Genomic DNA, 18,128 nt, shown 5'->3' on the forward strand with positions numbered 1-18,128 from the left:
GATCACATAGAAGGAAGAAACTTTTACTTTGTGTTGTCCAACATTCCTGTGATCTCATGTAGTTACAGCTCTGCCTTTCATTCAATGTAGTGCATAGCTCTTAATTCAATACAGTAATGAACATGCAGGAGAAAAAGACATTTCACTAGTCACCTGTGGTTGGAATTAACTTGTATATTAAACCACAATATAAGTGCAAAATAAAGTCAGAAGTACTGGGACAAAATGGATTAAGGAATTATTTTCTTAAATACACAATATTCCCACTGAAGCTGCAGGTTTGGAGATTTGCGTTGTGATTTTCAACGTGCCTTCATGTTACCTGACTGTCTAGTATATCCTATTCTGTAGCTCTACTGTCAGATGTCAAGAGCTCCAGCAGAGAATGTTGTCCGATAGGTCACTTCTGCACATCCTCAGGGTCTGGTCACTGTATAATTTGTATAATCACACTGGACCTTTTACAGTGAAAATGTACCTTTCACTTACCTTGTTCAACTAAGGGAACTGTAAACAAGAGAACTATCTTCAGTTGACAGTGCTCTTACTAATCATACATATTAATAACTTTATTCTGTAGATAGCTTTTTAAAGTAGTGGTTTCCCATATTGCCATGAATACATACTGAACTGTATAAAGAACAGAAGACAGTGAGTCTCCAATGTAGTTATGACTGAACAGGGGCTACACGACAGATGTAAATTTTCGTATTTATATACATGTTTTAAAAGGAGGATTAAGGAGCTTGCTTTTGTTGAAGCTGCAGTTCCAAAAACTCATGCTTTCCCTAAATTAAGCAAAGGAATAAAGAAATTAGACAAGCAAAGCCTGACTGCTTGAGTCACATAAAAAAGCTCGTTTGTTTTGCGGCTGGAGCAAAGCACGTAAGTTTATATCCATGCCGCGTCAGTAACTTTTCTGCATATAGAACTGCCTGCAAAAACTCCCTTAAAATGGCGTGAGAACCCCCACTTAGCACACACTTTAGAAGGGCAGGCATTGGCCAAAAGCTATGTCAATCATACAGAGATTGCAGAATGAAGCTATTCTATTGGTCATTGGGAGACTCAAAAAGAAAGAACAATCACAAACAAAGTATTGTTAGTATGGCTGTCCACTAGCAGAATTTAATTTGTGGTTGCTTAAATACTTCACATGCTTGCTTTGCTTCAGTTCATCTCAGTTGCTACATATTTGACAAGGTGGGAGCAATAGAATTAGGATTCTTGGCGCTAGAGGTGGGCTGTGGAGGTTCCACAACAGTTACTTGTGCTACATTATTAGGCACTGCCTTTCGTTTTCAGCAGGTTCAATAAGAAAGCAAATCTTCTGAGACAGAGCCTTAAGTAATAAGTAAGGAGTATGCAAGAATCCATAAGATTATAGTAAATAGATTCTTGTAAATAACAAATCACATTGACAGTGAACATGCTAAACCCACCTCCCAACCAAAATTAACAGTCATCAGAATAGTGAGCAGAATCAATAATTAGTACACTTCATCACAGCATAATAACTGAGCTTTTGGTTGGCTTCAGTGGAGAACCTTATTAAATTATTGGTTTTGACAAGGTTCAATTTTGCCAATGCCACTACATTATGAATTATGACCTACTCGGTTCATTTGATGCAAACCTTTGATTAAGGACAAATAGACTAATAGAATTCCGTTTCTGGAATTAAAAAACAAAGAGATGACAGTTTCTAAATATGTCATTTTCACTGGTTTCAGAATTCACATCAACCACTCGATACAGTAACAATTTCAATCATAAGGTTTGTGCAGTTTTCTGCCCCACTTTACTGTTGCTTGCAAACAGTGCCAAGACAGCTCGTCTTACACGCACTGAGCTCTGTACATTCTGTACAATTGCGTATTTCCCAAACCCTGGCGGCTGGCGGCTTTCCCCCCAGTACTAATCCTGCCTCTCTGTCCCCTGTTCTCCCGTCCCCGGTCAATAGGAGATGCTTCAGGAGAAGGTCCCGGCTGTGACAGATGAAGGGGTTACTGAGCTTGCACCTGAGTCCGCACACCTCAGCCTGGCTCCGGCCGCCAGCACTCCACACAGCAATGAACCTGACCAGGTAACTTGTGCCCCTCCCCTCACACACCCCACCAGGCAGCTCCTTCTCCTGGTCACAGAGTTACATGACATAGGGAGGGGCTCTACAGCGGGAGTCTTAAAATAATCTCCATCTGGGTTTTACCCTAGGGAGAAAACCAGGTGTTTCCCTGTTGCCCAATAAAAATAATGAATCATAGACTGCACTAAAATTCTATCAAATATAGGTAGAAACTTTCAATCCACTCCAATGCAGGACCTTGCACGTCCTTCAGTATGCAGCTTAAAGTGTTGATTTCTGGTATTTGAAAACGGATGCTTTTCAGCAAACATTTCATTGCGCTGCTCGTGCCGTACAGAGCTTCACAGACCGACTCTCTTTTTCACATGCTCGCGTCTGACGTGTCAGAACATCGAGAACATCGAGAACATCAAGGTGTTCCTTCACGAGAGGGAGCTGTGGAAGAAGTTTCACGAAGCGGGGACCGAGATGATCATTACTAAAGCAGGCAGGTAAGAGGAAACCATTTCACCTAGTGGTGACCTGAGTGCCCATCACTGCTATGGAAACTTCTGCTTTGGAGCAGGGGAGGTGGGGTCACGCTAGCCTTTGGGGGTCTCCTGACTAACAGTCTGTTAGTGAGATAAGAGTGTCCTGCCACTGGGAACGCCTCACTTCCTCAGCCACCATGTAAGACTTTCTAGAAGGTGAAAGGATACAAGGTATAGAAAAACATTTTGCATTCATGGGTGTCTAATTGAAACACAAGACGCAACCCTGTGTACATCTAGATTTAACGAGCCCAAGGAAAAGGGGAAAGGCTCTGGACCCGAACCAGGGAATGAGTAAGATTTTAAAAGCCTATTCCTTCCCATTCGTCTGCCGAAAATGGGAAATTTCACAGGACGCAGTTTGTTTTGTGGCTGGAGCAGTGAGAACAGGGGTTCGATGGTGCCGTTATCTCAAGTGTAAGAGGAATGGAAACCGCGGCACAGACCCGCAATAAAAGACAATATGGCTCAAGTCACCTCCCATCGATTTTGAAAATAATAACAATTAAAGTTTTTTTTTCTATTACAAAAAATTATTTTTCTATTACAAAAAAAAACATCCACTCGGAAATACAGATACGCCTGGGTAACGGTCACAAATTCCGTCAGCTGGGCCGGTAAAGCTCAGAAAAATGCGACTTTAAACTGTTTTTATTTGAGGAACGGTACCTGACCTTTTCAAAAGAAAACCTTCCAGATGTTTAAAATGGGTTTTTAGTAAAAGGTATTGTCATAATTGTTTAATAATTGTTTGTGAACAAAAAATCGTTTTATTTTCGGTCACATTGGAACTGTTAATAATAAATGCAGAAAAAAAACTTTTAGTATCGCATATGTGCTCTGTTTTTAGTTAATGGATAAAACGCGAGGTAATACATTGTAAAAACCGTTCAGGACAAAAACTAACATGAAAATCAACTCCCGCCAGATACAAAGCAAAGCTCTGCGGTCAATAGCGTTACTAACAGCACAGGGAAAACTTCAAAACAAAGTAATTTTTGAGCATTATTTTGAAACGACATCCATTTTAAAATTATTAATTAAAGTATCAGTCTGGTCTTAAAAGTTTAATTTAAATAAATAAGGAAAATGCTGTAATAGCAGTCTCACCTCCGTCGCGGTTCAAAAGCCACAGGTGTCGGTAATTGGGGCGGAAGCCGGCCTGGCTGTCATGGCAACAAGCGCTCTCCACTACCTGGACGGAAATGGACGCTTTAATATTTATTTAAAATTAATCTGCCTGCCCATTTGTTGGTGCTACATTATAAACTTTGAAAGTCCACATTTACTTTTGTCCCGTTCTAATCGTACATTTCTCCTATTTTACATTTCATCACCGAGACGAAAAGATCAACCTTCTATAGCCAACAGGCAGTACCGCAATTCACCGGAGAAATAATAATTTTGATATTTAACTGGCTTTTTATAGCAAATTGCCCGCTTACCGAAGATAAGTGGTAACGAAAAATAATTTTGGAGCTAAATAATAACAAACCTTTAACATTATTTTAACTAAGCCGTAATTGTAAGCTTCAACATGTTTATCCAGTACCGATACTAACGTAAATCAGTAAAATGTCACTCCGAAATATTATGTAATAATGTTATTCATTTTTTTCTGAAATATTTTATTAACAGGGCCAGGGTTTTTAGTTTTAAACTTTATTTAATTTTAATTTTTGAAACGGTAAAACACTCAACGGAGCCGCACGACTCTCACAGCAATCTTTTTAATACGCGGCTGAGAGTCTTCATGAGCTGTTGAAAATGTTTCCGCGCCGATTTTATTTTATTATGATTTTTTGTTTTAAAAAAGTGTGTCTGCTTGCTACAGAAACCCATAGACTCAGCGGTGAGTGAAGGGAACACGAATACTGTTTATTTACGGGAATCTCCCCAAACTCAGCTTTATTCGAGCCACTACACTTTAGAGTCTTAACTGTGTGGCTATAATTTAAGATCATAAATGACTATTGACTCTGTAATAAACAAACGCCATTCTTTGCTGAATCATTTATTACATTTTGGTTAAACCATCTGACATCGCTGAGGTCCGCATATTTTGAGGCAAAAATAACAAAAAAAAATCGAATCTCTCCGTTACGTTCATGAATCTATGAAATATCCTGTTAGATGCAAAAATGAAAACTGCAATTCAATGCAGTTCTGCAAATTCCAATTTGAAAAATCACTTGTTATTTTAAGGGTCTTTTTTATTTGTTCATATGTAGGACAGCCGAAAGAGTGTTTCATAGATTTTGCTCCTTTGTTTGTACAGAGCGAAAACAGACTCGGCATTAAGTTAGTAAAATTAACTTCCAGGGCAATAAAAACCCACTTTTAAATAAATATTTGGACAATAAGTTTTACAAATTAAAACGGACAAAATGCATTTTACTTGCATTAAAAATATTCATATGAATAGCAGATGACTAAAAGTGTCTGGAAATAAGATGTCTGGGATTTAAATCTTCAAAGCGGGTAAAATATACCTACATCTTCTATTGTGAATACCAAATTTTAATAATTAAAACCACAGAGAATAATAGCCTAAATCTTTCACGACATGGAATTTTAAACGAACTTCATAATACTATTTTCTTGGGGAGAATAATAAAATGTTTTCTTCTTGTTTTTTAATAGGGACTTCCTTACAAAGGCAAGGCCTGCTGTGCTGTGTGCAGAATGTGGCGTTTAAGATCAAACACCCCCCAGAATCTCAAGGTTTTCGTGACGGCTTTCCGCGGTCTGTTTGCCCACGTCCAGTCAAACACGAAGACTTCAGTTCCAATTAACAGAAAATACATTGGCAGGAATGAAACCCGCAGCGTGCAGGGCGACACATCAAGTCGAACCCCCTTTCCTCCCGCGGTCTCATTAAGAGTGGAAGCGCGTTTTTTTTTATCCCGGGTGCTAATTAAGTTGACTCATTTGCTCGGTTTTATAAATCAGAAATTCGATCCCTTTATTCAGCTCTTTGGGCATGGCAAGGATGCGATCTCTGTGTAGTTCAGAGGCTTGTGAAAGCCGAGGTGCAGTTCGGAACAGGCGGGCTGTATTCAGGCAAGCGGTGCTGGAGTGAGATGATGGAGTGGTTGGGGGAGGGGAAGACCTACACTGCGGCTGTTGTACTGATGTAGTCGGTTCATGCACACACGTCTACACGGGGAACACACTCACCTATGTACACTGACGTCAGCGGACGTGGAAATAGCAGACATTATCAGACGTTCTCTCCCTGAGCAATGAAGTGACCAGCTGCTCCTGAAATAAAAAAATGGACAGTATACCGAAACGGGCTGCATGCAATTACAGCACAAAAAAAAAGTGCAACAGTAAAGTTTTGTGCAAAAAGGGTAACAGCCACAGCGGGTGGTAAATTCATGAATCATTTAAAATTACATTTGAAATCCAAAGAGCTGGGACCAGTTTCATGGAAACTGAAATAAACACGGAAACTAAAAAAAAAAATGAATAGAGAGAGTATACACACGGACACACGTACTGAAGAACAATAATAACAATCACTTCAAAGTAAGTTATTACGGCCCCTTCCGGTTTAAGGAACCTGACTTCGGCGCACTGATAAACTGAACTCAGCGTAGACATCCAGGGCCGCATACGCTGTCTGAAAGGCGCTTGTGGAAATTCTGGTTCTAGCAGAAATTGCAGTAGCAAGTGGTTACTAACAGCAGCTGGCCTGAACGGGTCGATTATCGGAATGACCCTCTTACAACTGCTTGTCTCATGATCGCTTTCAAACTGCTGCTGTAGTCGTGAGGTGCCCTCCACTGGTTTGTCTCAAACGCTCTGAGCCGGGAGGTTACTGGTCTCGGCCAGCTGAAATGGGGACGCTCAGAGCTTTTCCACTGGGGTTCCTACTCCGCCAGTGAAGTCCCTGGGCGCGCCAGCCCGCGGTGAGCGATGAAGCGCCGGAGAACTCCATCTGAACCTGGGGGACTGTTTGTTATTGCGAGTTCCCGGCTGTGGCCCGGCCTAATCCCACACTTCAAAGCGGACGGCCCCCTTTCTGTATACAGCTCGTCAGGAGGAGCTGCGGAGAGTGATAAGAGAAACGGGGCGCCCGGGATGAGAATCTCGGGACACTCAGGACAGAGAGCTCCATCATCCCTCGGCTCCTTTTGATCTTCCTGCCGGTGTTTCCCAGGGAACACAGAATCAATCATAGTGGGGCCGAGACGCACAAGATAACTAAAAGAAACAGCTGGCACGGACACACACATGCCGAGAGTGATGCATTCCGACATGCGAGCACACACACACACACGAGCGCTTGCACTCCTCTATTTGTGGGCAAACTCTCACTGGCTCCGCTACGTATTTATGTGCTGTTCCAAACACCACTCAGATGGAACTCCACAGAGCGTGAATCAAATAGTCGTGGCACTTCAGCTTTAACTGAAGATGTCATTTGGTTTATTAGAAAAGCAGTTTTGGTTTGGAGACGTCAATGACAAACTAAAATTTAATTCATCCCCCCCCCACACACACCAGTATACAGTACAGTCACACACACAGCCTGTGGAAACATGAACTGACACGTGCAGTAGACAGAGCTGTGTTAGTGTTGGGCACATAGCTTTACCAATTCAATCTTTTTTTTTTTATTCTGCAACTTCCACCGCGTCTCATTCAAGGTCAGGAGCGGGTTGTCTGGACTCGCGCGTGCGGGCGAAAGCTCGACGGGAAGTGAATCACAATTTGCTCGGACGCAACACCGGTAAACGTCTCCACAACTTGTGCACGTAAGAAGCCCGCATTTCAGCCACCGGGACCCCCCACCAGACGTGCAGTGTGATCTATCGCGGCTGCCATCAGCAGTAGCACCGGTCTCGGGGCGAGGAATAACATTCCACACCGCCGCATGAATTACGAGAGGGGAGGAGATGTGACATCTCGGCCCCGAGTTCAGTTTCACTCCCCGACAGGCCCGCCAGCGTCAGCTGAACATAAAACAAACTTGTTTAGGGCCGCGCCTCTTCCCCAAGCTCAGCTCAGGCCTGCTCTAAGTCTCGATGCGATCGCTAGAGCTAAAAGTAACAGGCGTGTTGCAGTCTCAGGGCAGACAGCAGTGTGGTGGCATGGCTCTATTAAAATGAACGCTGACTGCGGTCAGGGGGAAGCAGGATGTTTTGCCTGGTGGACACTTTTTAAGCCAGCTGCCTATTTTCAATAACCGCTTAAGTCAATACAGGATCGCAGAGAGCTGGAGCCGAGCCTGGCAGGCCCTGGGCACAAGGAAGGACACCCCCTGGAGAAGATGCCAGTCCATCGCAGGCCACAGAAGACCACAGGGGACAATTTAGGGATGAGCATGCAGCTGGACAGCGTGTCTTTGAACTGTGGGAGGAAGCCTGGCGTGTTCAGTGAAAACCCCTGAGGAGAGCAAGGCTCAGGCTCAGGGGCTCTGATGCAGCAACACTAACCTTCACCTGCCTTTCCAAGACCTTCAGCTTCACATGCCACTCAATACGCAAAACAGTCCAACATCATGTTTTTTTTAGCCAGCAGCCATATCACCCTGCAACTCACAGCTGGCCGCCCTCTGAAGCCCAGCAGTTGTGAGCCTGGTCAGTACCTGGATGGGAGACCTCCTGGGAAAAACTAAGGTTGCTGCTGGAAGAGGTGTTAGAGGGGCCAGCAGGGGGCGCTCACCCTGTGGTCTGTGTGGGTCCTAATGGCCCAGTATAGTGATGGGGACACTATACAGTAAAAAGGTGCTGTTCTTCAGATTAGACGTAAAGCCGAGGTCCTGATTTTCTGTGGTCATTAAAAATCCCGGGGTGTTTCTCAAAAAGACTAGGAGTGTTACCCCGGTGTCCTGGCCAAATTTCCCCCTAGCCTTTACCAGTCATGGCCTCCTAATAATCCCCATCTCTGATCCCATCACTAAACTTAGCTGATGTGAAGTGAGTGTACCGGTGCACTTTGGCTGCTGTCGCCTCATCCACACAGCGGTGATGGTGGAGGGGGTCCCCATTACCTGTAAATTGGTTTGATTGGAGTGTCCAGAAAAGTGCTATAGAAGTGTAAGGAATTATTATTCACAAGAACTACTGATGACAGCAGAACTGTAATGAGCTGTCAGGCGAGGTGATAAAAACTGCCCGGCCACTGGGAATGTGAGAACTTCTCTGGCTGCTCACACAGGATGTCCACAACCACCAGATTCCATCATTCATCTTCTTCTCAATAAGAAGAAGAGGAAGAGGAAGAAGAGAAAGAAGAAAAAGGAGACAGGGAAGACCAGAAGAGGGGGAAGAGGAAGAAGAATCTAAGAAGAAGGTTTTCCAAAGTTGTGTTAAAGGGGTAGTAAAATTGTGGTTCACATTTCAACCAGATGCAACAGTGCACCACGGATGGCTCTTTCCGTTCAACTTATGCACACACACCTCTGAGTCTCGTTGTTAACAGTCCTTCTCCAGAGAAAGCTCAGTACAATAGAAGTCCAGGAGACAGTGGTTTCAAAACCACACTGGGGTTGCACAGTAACCCTAAGCTCATTAAGATCCTCTCCTGTGAGCGTGAGGCCACTGATGAGTTTGTAATGACTGCTGCTCTTACGCTGCTGATATCGCGCGTCGTGTATCTCTGAAGCTCTATAGCTGCACACCTCGTGGGCAGTGATGTGTCAGCTGCATTAGCTGCAGCCCAGCCCTAACTGCCATTAAAAAGCACTTAAGGTTTATAAGGGTGCTGGTTCCTTCCACAACTGCCTCGACGCAGATAGGATGAAAAAGACTGATTTTAGAGAACCCAAGAAGAGGTCACGGAAGGTAGCGCCATTGATGTGTTTTACGGCCTCGTCTGCTGTATTAGCATGTGCCGTCCGTTATTCTGCACTTTCTCGTGTACGAACGCTCAGCGGCCAGCCCACGGTCTGCAGAGCGCAAAGCTCCCACACCCAGCAGAGGGAAGGAATCCATCACTGTCTTTTTCTTCATTCCGAAATACTTTGGTAATTCTTAGCAAGGAAAAAGTAGGTACGACAAAATCTGCCCCAGACATCAAAGGGTCTGAGGTGCAACAGTGATTCCTCAGGCCTTAGCGAGAACACTTTCCCTGCTGGGAACCTCTTGAGCTCCTTAGAACCTGTCGTGCTGGAACATGGCTCTTTTCTGCCCTTGATCAGCTCAGACATCTAGCATGCTTTCAAGGTGTTACATCATAATCTCAATGGAAAAACCAGGTTAAATGGATTGAGTCCCAGTAATCTCCACTGCATCTCCTCAAGAACGAACACCTCCTGTGACGATAGCACAGTTCAGATCTGATAAAGCCCTGTGAAAATCCTTAAAGACGGTCTTATCTGCACTTGCCATCAGTTTAAGTCTCTGTAAAGACACCTTGTTTCAATCTGCTTTCATCGGGTCAATTAAGAACAGAGAAAATCCATAAGCTTCCTGCACTCAGAAACACACAGAGAGGGCATTTATTATCTCTTTCTCCCATTTTCTCTCTGAAGTTCCTCGGCTTTCCCTTTTTACCAAAGAACTGCACAAAGAAAACAAGGAATCAAGCTGGCAAATGTGAGCATTACGCAGGGCTGGGCTCTTTTTTTGGCTGCTTCCCAAAAAAGAAGGAACAGAAAACTGGCCAATATCTGCTGAGAAGTCAAACACAAAAAATAACATATGACATGTTTTTTCCCCTCTTATCTCCAAGCAGGTGATTCTTTAAACAGGATGATCAAGGTCTGCACTCTCCCCTACAGGCCCTGGTCAGGTGCAGTGAGAGCACTGCATGTAGAAATGACACAGACCAGCAGCTGGTCAGCCAGCCAGCCCAACTGGCTGGCTCAGGAGAAAAGACCAGACAAGGAAACACTACAGATAGACCTAGACGTGGAGAGTCCCTCCAGCCAGACCAGACTAATTCATCCTGTGGCTCCAGTCATTTTACCATCGCAGGGTTAAGCACGATGGGCCGCCTGAGATGGTCCATTTCAGCCCAGCCCAGTGCAGGTGACATCTCTGCCACGGATCCCTGCTCACACCGGCTCGCCCTCTTCACAGGAGGATGTTTCCGAGCTACAAGGTGAAGGTAACAGGGATGAACCCGAAGACCAAGTACATCCTGCTCATCGACATCGTCCCGGCCGACGACCACCGCTACAAGTTCTGCGACAACAAATGGTAAGTCCGCCCCCAGCACCCAGCTGTTCACCGATGCCACACGTGTGTGTGTCAGGGCAGGGGAGGGTCTTCAGGTCTAAAGCCAGAGGCTCCAACCCCTCACCAAGTTTTTAGGGGGTAACACAGAACGCGACAAAGGGGGATAGAGACGCAGCTGACCAGCACGAGCCCTTCATCCGTACCCCCAGCAAGCTCCCTGGTCACGCCTTGAGCGCCAGCCCGTCTCTTGGGTGCACAGCAGGAATCGGATTTATTCACAAAGTGCTCTGTCATCCTCTGGGAAGGGATTCTCCCTTCGCATTCTATACACCACCTTATAAAAAAAATTGTGAAGCAGTGCCCCAGCTGCTTTCCCTTCTTCTTTAGAAAACGCGATCACAGTAAATACTTTTTTTACCATGCTTTTTACCGCACTTTGCTTTCCTGCGTTCTACCAAGCTTTCTGAACAACTGAACACACCTGCCATGCTCTTGCTCTCCTTTGCTACACTCTGCTCTGAGCAAGGACAAAGTTTACCACAGTAAACGTCTCCCCAGCAGGGCAAGGGGTGTTTTGCATGCTGCGTCCTATAGGGATTCTAGTTCTGGGATGTCAGAAGGCCAGAAAGACTCCCTGCGCTGTACTCAGGTGCAATCGAGTTTTAACACAGGTTGATAGGGGCCCAAACCCACAGGGGAAAATGATCAGGGAGCCTGTAGAAGTTACACTTTTGCAAACTGTTTAGGGCTTTGAGCCACTTCTCCTTGAACATGCCCTGGATTGGCAGGCTGTCAAGATACACAAATCAAATCTGTGATTTCATCCTGATTGTCCCATCCTTGAAGGCTGCTAGCCTGACATACTGAATATGCTAAAAAAACAGTGCGGGATTTCCCATTAGGCACTGTAGGCACAGAACGAGGAAGGAGGAAACACAAGTGACTAATGAAAAACGAGCTAAAACAACATGCTTGCGATCGACTCGAGGTGCTCTAAATCAATGAGCATACGCTATCTAGTGGCTGTTCTAGAGACTAGAGTTATCGAAGTGATGGTCTCTCGACTTGCTCCATCACTCATGTGGTTCAGCATTAGAATATTTTAAAGTGCATCATGTCGATCGATGTCATTCAATTGGCGTTCACCTCTCTTTTTGCACATTTCGGAGTGAAAGTGCCTAGGGCCTACGGACACCAAAATCCGGCCCTGTAAAAAAAATTGAATTTTATTCACTTTTCCCCAGCGTGATTTTGTTAACTTACATTTTTCTGTTGTGATCGAGGAAATCATGCGTTGCTCACTTTCTTGCTGACAACCACGCATCCAGAGCACTGGAAGCTAGCTGTCCTCTCGTCCTTAAAAGGAGGGATTTAACTTCATCAGGGTGGATTATAAGTGAAGGAAGCAAGTGGCTTCTGGCATATTTTCTAATAAAACCTCTTCTCTCTCCCTCGTCCTCCTCCTCACAACAACAAAGACCAATGCCTGGAAAAGACTTGAGATCATGTTGATAATCGAGAACAGTTGTTACGATCCAGAGGTCGACACTGTGCGTGAAGCCTTAAGATGAAAACAAATTCTTTTGCGTAAATAAATTAAAATTGAAACCAACTGTTCTTAATACAGATTTTGAGCGAAACAATAAGCTTGTAAATCGTGAGTCATGGCAATCTTGTTCTCTGGAGTACACTTCCAGCTCAGGGGCTGTAATGCGTTAGTCTTTCTGATTTTTGATTAAACATGTTACAGCTTTTCACAGCAGTCTAACCTAAAGATCTCCTGTGGCATTATCATATCGTGGTGCTGGATGTAATTGAAATTTACTGTTAAAGTTCTTCGTGTTGGTCACCAGTCTGACAAACAGCCTGGCTACAGAGGCAGGATCAATTATCCCCAGTGACCTCTCTGTGACCTTGAAGCCAATACGCCTGTCACTCCAGCTCAGCACTAGAGCGAAGGGAGAGCCAGGAAGGACATGGCAAAAACAAAACACTGTAATGCCAAGAAAATCCCAATGAAATGCATAGTCTGTGCAATAACCAGCATTTTATAGCAACATTTCCAGATCTGTGGGATGGCCTGGAATTTATAAGCCTACCAGTGCAGTTCTGCAGTGTTTCAGTGACACCCTGGTAACATACTGTATAATTAAATCATGTTGGAGTGAGAGAAGCTGTGCCACACTTGGGTATTACTACTGACATATTGTCACTATGAAAATAATCTTCCTATACATTTCCTTATTGTTGAAGTTGTATGAGAAACTCATTTCTCTCATTTGCCAGGAGCAGACTATTGCTACAGTAGAATTACTGTTAACCCACTCTCCAGTACTCCAGGTGTCACAGTTAATCCAGTATACCAGGTGCTACTGCTGGGGTGTCACAGTTAATTCAGTCCCCAGTGCACCTGGTGTTACTGCTGTGGTGTCACATCTAATCCAGTCCCCAGTATGTCTGTGTTACTGCCATGGTGTCACAATTAATCCAGTCCTCACACACGTTATTAGTGCTGGGGTCTTACACTGACACGTTTGAGTGAGTGAGGGTCTCCGGTCTCTGCAGGATGGTGGCAGGGAAGGCTGAGCCTGCGATGCCCGGGAGGCTGTATGTCCACCCTGACTCGCCCGCCACAGGAGCCCACTGGATGCGCCAGCTGGTCTCCTTCCAGAAGCTGAAGCTCACCAACAACCACCTGGACCCTTTTGGCCATGTAAGTGTGCACAGTCAGTGTGCCGGGTGGACACGCGCTGTCAGCACAGGCCTACATCACTACCCCCGAGACAGCCTTAAGAACATCACTCACATGCACGTTCACATAATGAAATCAGGCATCCTTCCAAAAGGCAGGACTCTTTGAAAATCCATCACACCCTCAACATCTATTTGAAAAGGTTTAGATGTTCAAGTCAGCACTGTCTAAACAGGATTTCAAGGCCACGTTACGTGATGCAACAGCCAAGCTGCATGTTTGCACAGTACAAAATCCCCAGACACTGGGAAAGATGGGCCTGTTGTTCGGCTCTGTTTCAGCCTCAGGGCAGGTTCATATGGCCACTGAGGGAGGGAGCAAAAACTATCCAGACCTCTGAAGAAAACTGCTTCAATCATCAAGCAACTGCAAAAGGAGCACAGGTCAGATTGACCAGCAGTGCCAAGTACACTGTGGCTGGAGGGGGAACAAGGCAGGCTGGACTGCCCCATGTTAGAGGACTCTTACACACGCTTGCTGTCAGGCAGCCAAGAGCGACAGCCTGTGCTCACACAGCCCTTGTGAAGACAAGAGGTGTGGCAGCTGGCAACAAGTGAAACACAATGGTCCCTGCTGAACAGGACAGAGAGGCTCGCTGGGAGCTGGAATTAGCAGTGCGATGCCCTACCTCCCTGGGCAGCCAGACGCAGCCTGTGGCCAGACCCACACAGTTCAGAGTACAGAACAGCCGGAACACACACAGCCCCCAGCTCAGGTTCCCACTGCACCACTGCCTTGGACATGTTCGGTTAAGATGCACGTTATTGTATGTGTTACTAATCTTCTGTCAAGGCCTGTACAGCACATGGATATGACAAGCAGTGGACGTGAATTGATTTTCCCTTCTTGGGCATTCAGGGTTTAGTACACCTACTGCTTTCAGCTCCACAGTCCACTGAGTGAGAAACAGCAGGTTTAATATCATGCACCACACAGCAGAGTCCAACGTGTTTTCTTTCTCTTGCTTTGAGAAATAATAATAAAAAGATTCAGGCCTTTAATTTAATTTCTGTCTACAATTCATCTTCCCAAACTCAATCGTCTTTAAAAATAATCAGCGTATCTGCTGACATTTCAAAAGCAGGGTAGAAGAGAAAAGACCTGGAAAATCTCTTTCATTTATACAGTGGTTTCTCCATTAAAAGCGGTAAAGTAGAAAAGAGACAGGAGTCCAGGTTAACTGATCTTCTGTCGAGTTGGTGAGAGCGTAACCACTGAGGCCTCCTGGGAGCTCCTGTCCAAAAACATTGAGTCAGAAAAAGAGCAAAAGAGCTCATTAGGTCCATAGCCTCCAAGACCAGCGCCTAATCTGACTGTCAGGATTAGTCCTGTGGTTCTGAAGGTATAAGGGGAATAATTAGGACAGAGGGAGGTAGTTAAGTCTCACTGACGCCCACATTAGGGTCTTGTGGCTGGCAGCAAACACATTCACATCAACCGACGTCACTAACATTATTAGAAAAGCGTACGTCCCCCTGTTCAGGCAGGCTCAGGGGCCCCACTTTTCAGGGCACCACCAAGCGAAATGGTGCATTTCGAACACAGGGCACCTCGGACGAAAGTGTTTCCATGCCTCCGATGTGGGAAGCAATAGCAGGACCCACGTCAAGGGCCGATTTGTCACTGCCTGCGAAAGGTGGCAGTTGGCAAAACGTGACGTGTTGCAGTGATTCTGGCCTCTCTCACGGCTCCGCTCACCTGCTGCACTCCTGTAAACCTCTCCCACAGCAGGGTAGGATTACCGTCCCGTTGTGCCACCACTGTACCCTCAGACAGCTCTTTGGAGATACACAAACTCTATTTTTGTTTTTGTTTTTTATCCTCCACAGCCGAAACGTTGTGTTTCTTTTCTTCTCTTTTCAGCATGGAATAAACCTTGTTCTTTTGCAGCCAATGCATGCTGACGCAGCCACCTACTGTACTTGTATCACTCTATAAATATCTGGAGAGCACGGAAGCGAGGGCTGGAACCAGTGTTTAGAAAATTGATCATTAAAGAAAGCTTTCTAAGCAAATGTTTTTTTTTAAAAGATGGAAGTCTTGGGAAAATTTCACCGGAGAGCAGGGGAAGATCACTCAGGGACAGTGGTCAGTGTGAGCTGTTGAGGAGCAGGTCATTAAATACCTAACATTCCAGTCTTCAAATACCCCCCTCCCAGTCCTCAGGGTATCTGCTCAGCATCAGCAGTAAAAACATTATCTCTGTGTACAGATCCCACAGCTACTGTGGGGCTGATCCACAGTGTCTCTGATAGCACCGCCATCCAGTGCCCATACCTGCTGCTGCCCCAGCAGACAGATGCTGCCTCCCCTGCCTCCACCTTCTCCTTTTATTTGAACACAAACCCTCCCTTCTTTCTTTCCACCTCAGCGGTGATGAGAGTGGACAACTCCGAGCGGAGACCACTGGAGAAGCCCAGACTGTCTCCATTCTGCTGGGAGCCCTGGCTGCTGTGTGGTGGAATGCACACCACAATTAGGCAGCTGATTGCGAGATCCGTGTCCAAGTGTGCATGCTCTTGTAAATGCATGGCAACAAATTCCTGAAGATGTTCATTAGTATTCCGACAAAGCAAAGCCGCCTCAAGACCTCACAGACACATGTGTGATCCATACAATGAAAAATAAAAAAGCTTTCAGACTAACAAATTCATTAAATGACATCAGGAGAAGATACTTAAGTCAGAGAGAGTCCCGCAGATACATTTATTCATCCTGTATTTTTCATACATCCTTTTCTCAATTATTCATCCCCCTTTTTTTAAAAAAAAAGCATGCAAACGATCTTTCTTTCCCCTTAAACGCTATAAAAGCTCCTGTCCTTCTGTAAGCCATCAGCAACAGCAGTGTGAGGAGCCCCACTGCCTGTGCGCTGGGGACGAGTGGGTTATTAAGACGAGTGGGGAAACACTTGATGCTCATCGCAGCTGACAGGATGACCCTGCTCCAGCACTCCAGCGAGCACAGGCCAAGGCAGGGAAGCAGAGAACAGAGAATAACCAATCTGTCTCCTCAGATCGCACAGCTACCTACAGGCTGTGCAATACAACAGAGAAAAGGTCACAAGCAGGCAAGATTGTCGGCATAACTAGAAAAAGCTTTTTTACACACAGAAGTAGAAATGCATGGCATTCAATTCTGAGTGGCATCATTGAATCTGCTGGATAATAATGCTAGAATCTCTCAATGTTGCTTAATGCTTGCTCGCTCCACCAGCGTCAATATTAAACGCTTGGTTTTGACTCCCTTCGGCCAGACATTAATAAGCCCCGGGCTCTTCACAGATCATTCTCAACTCCATGCACAAGTACCAGCCGCGGCTGCACATCGTGAAAGCAGATGAGAACAACGCATTCGGCTCCAAGAACACGGCCTTCTGCACGCACGTCTTCCACGAGACCGCCTTCATATCGGTCACGTCCTATCAGAACCACAAGGTAGGCGGGGCCGCCCTGTGCCCCCAGCCCCCAGCCCAGCTCCCCGCTCGACACTCTCGTGGTTAAATCTCCCGAAGCCATCCCGGCGGTGAGGCGTTGTGTCACTGGCCATACAACTCCTTGGCCACAGGCGAAGGCGCTGACGTGAAGCTGTGTGCGTAGAGCAGAAAGCCCTGTTTGCACAAGGTGTTGTGTGTACGCGTTGCAATACACACGAGAAGAAGCAGGCGTGAGTCTCAAAACCTCTACAGGAAAGGGGAAAGTGGAGGTGTGCTAATGTCAATTTGGGGGTGTCAATTCCCCCAAGATCTGACACAGCGCACTGAGCTGGGAGGAGACAGTAATAGCCGCAGACACCTCCTGGTCAATTTCCTGCTGCATTACAGAATCACTCCCTGCAGGTAAGACAGCCCTCCCAATCAACCTGTGCTGTGCTTCTCTAAGGTCCCTCTCACACACAGTGTCATCTTGCTGATGGTGTATGCCCAATATGCCCGATGCCAGTTTAGTCAGTTCAGTGCATTTTACTGAGTTTTTAATCCAGGCTATCAGGCAACACATCTAAAACTCACAAACAAGAGTGTCCTCTGTTCAGTTGAAATGCACATTAAACCGCGTCGGGGTTCTCTGCTTGAAACACAATCTGCATGTGTCTCAGCTTTGCAGTTCATGTCAGGTCACTGTGAAGTGACTAAACCATGTCCTGTCATTAACATCCCCTCCTGCCTAATGACAATCACAGCAAAACACATTTTAATAACTTTAACATGGGCTCCTCACAGAGCTTTTAAGTGAAGCATGCTGAACCGATTGCCTTGACATACAGGAGTGTTTTGAATTTAGATAAATCTAGTGGTGTACAAAACACACATTTTAATTCCGTTTTTTTCTTTCCCCCTCTTTTAATCAACTGTAAGTCACTGCACTGTCATCAAGCCTTTGAGAGTATGACTCGTAATGATTAATGAATGTAACAGTGTGACAATGATTACACAATTCAAGAGCCAAACCCAGCCTTATACACAGACCTCAGCAAACATATTGGGGGCTTAGTGCAGCTCCTGATAACACAGCACAGCAGGGGCAACAGGAGCCAGGAGTGGGTACTGCCTTCTGTTCTCAGAACTCTCCTTCAGTGCTAGACCATTACTATTAGTTTCAACCTCCTGGGCAAACAACCTTTAAAAT

The 18,128-nt window shown here is 45.4% G+C and overlaps 2 protein-coding genes across 11 annotated transcripts in view; one reads left to right on the forward strand and one right to left on the reverse strand.

The window, feature by feature from the left end:
• Positions 1-18,128, reverse strand: part of brip1 (BRCA1 interacting DNA helicase 1) — a 178,861-nt gene that overhangs the window by 76,297 nt on the left and 84,436 nt on the right. For all 8 annotated transcript variants that reach the window (XM_088616285.1, XM_088616283.1, XM_088616282.1 and 5 more), the window contains exons 28-29: positions 5,797-5,880; positions 3,727-3,811 (exon numbers count right to left, since the gene is read on the reverse strand). The gene's annotated coding sequence lies outside the window, so the exon portion shown is untranslated. The remainder of the gene's footprint in view (positions 1-3,726; positions 3,812-5,796; positions 5,881-18,128) is intronic.
• The window catches only part of tbx4 (T-box transcription factor 4), a 30,489-nt gene that overhangs the window by 7,638 nt on the left and 4,723 nt on the right, over positions 1-18,128 (forward strand). For all 3 annotated transcript variants that reach the window (XM_088616300.1, XM_088616299.1, XM_088616301.1), the window contains exons 2-6: positions 1,964-2,086; positions 2,483-2,577; positions 10,653-10,772; positions 13,317-13,464; positions 16,788-16,940. In XM_088616300.1, coding sequence (XP_088472426.1) covers positions 1,967-2,086; positions 2,483-2,577; positions 10,653-10,772; positions 13,317-13,464; positions 16,788-16,940 — 636 coding nt within the window. In that variant the 5' untranslated portion in view covers positions 1,964-1,966. The remainder of the gene's footprint in view (positions 1-1,963; positions 2,087-2,482; positions 2,578-10,652; positions 10,773-13,316; positions 13,465-16,787; positions 16,941-18,128) is intronic.

This window comes from Lepisosteus platostomus, chromosome 22 (assembly GCF_059453375.1).
Source record: "Lepisosteus platostomus isolate fLepPlt1 chromosome 22, fLepPlt1.hap1, whole genome shotgun sequence".
In the NCBI taxonomy this organism is placed as follows: domain Eukaryota; kingdom Metazoa; phylum Chordata; class Actinopteri; order Semionotiformes; family Lepisosteidae; genus Lepisosteus; species Lepisosteus platostomus.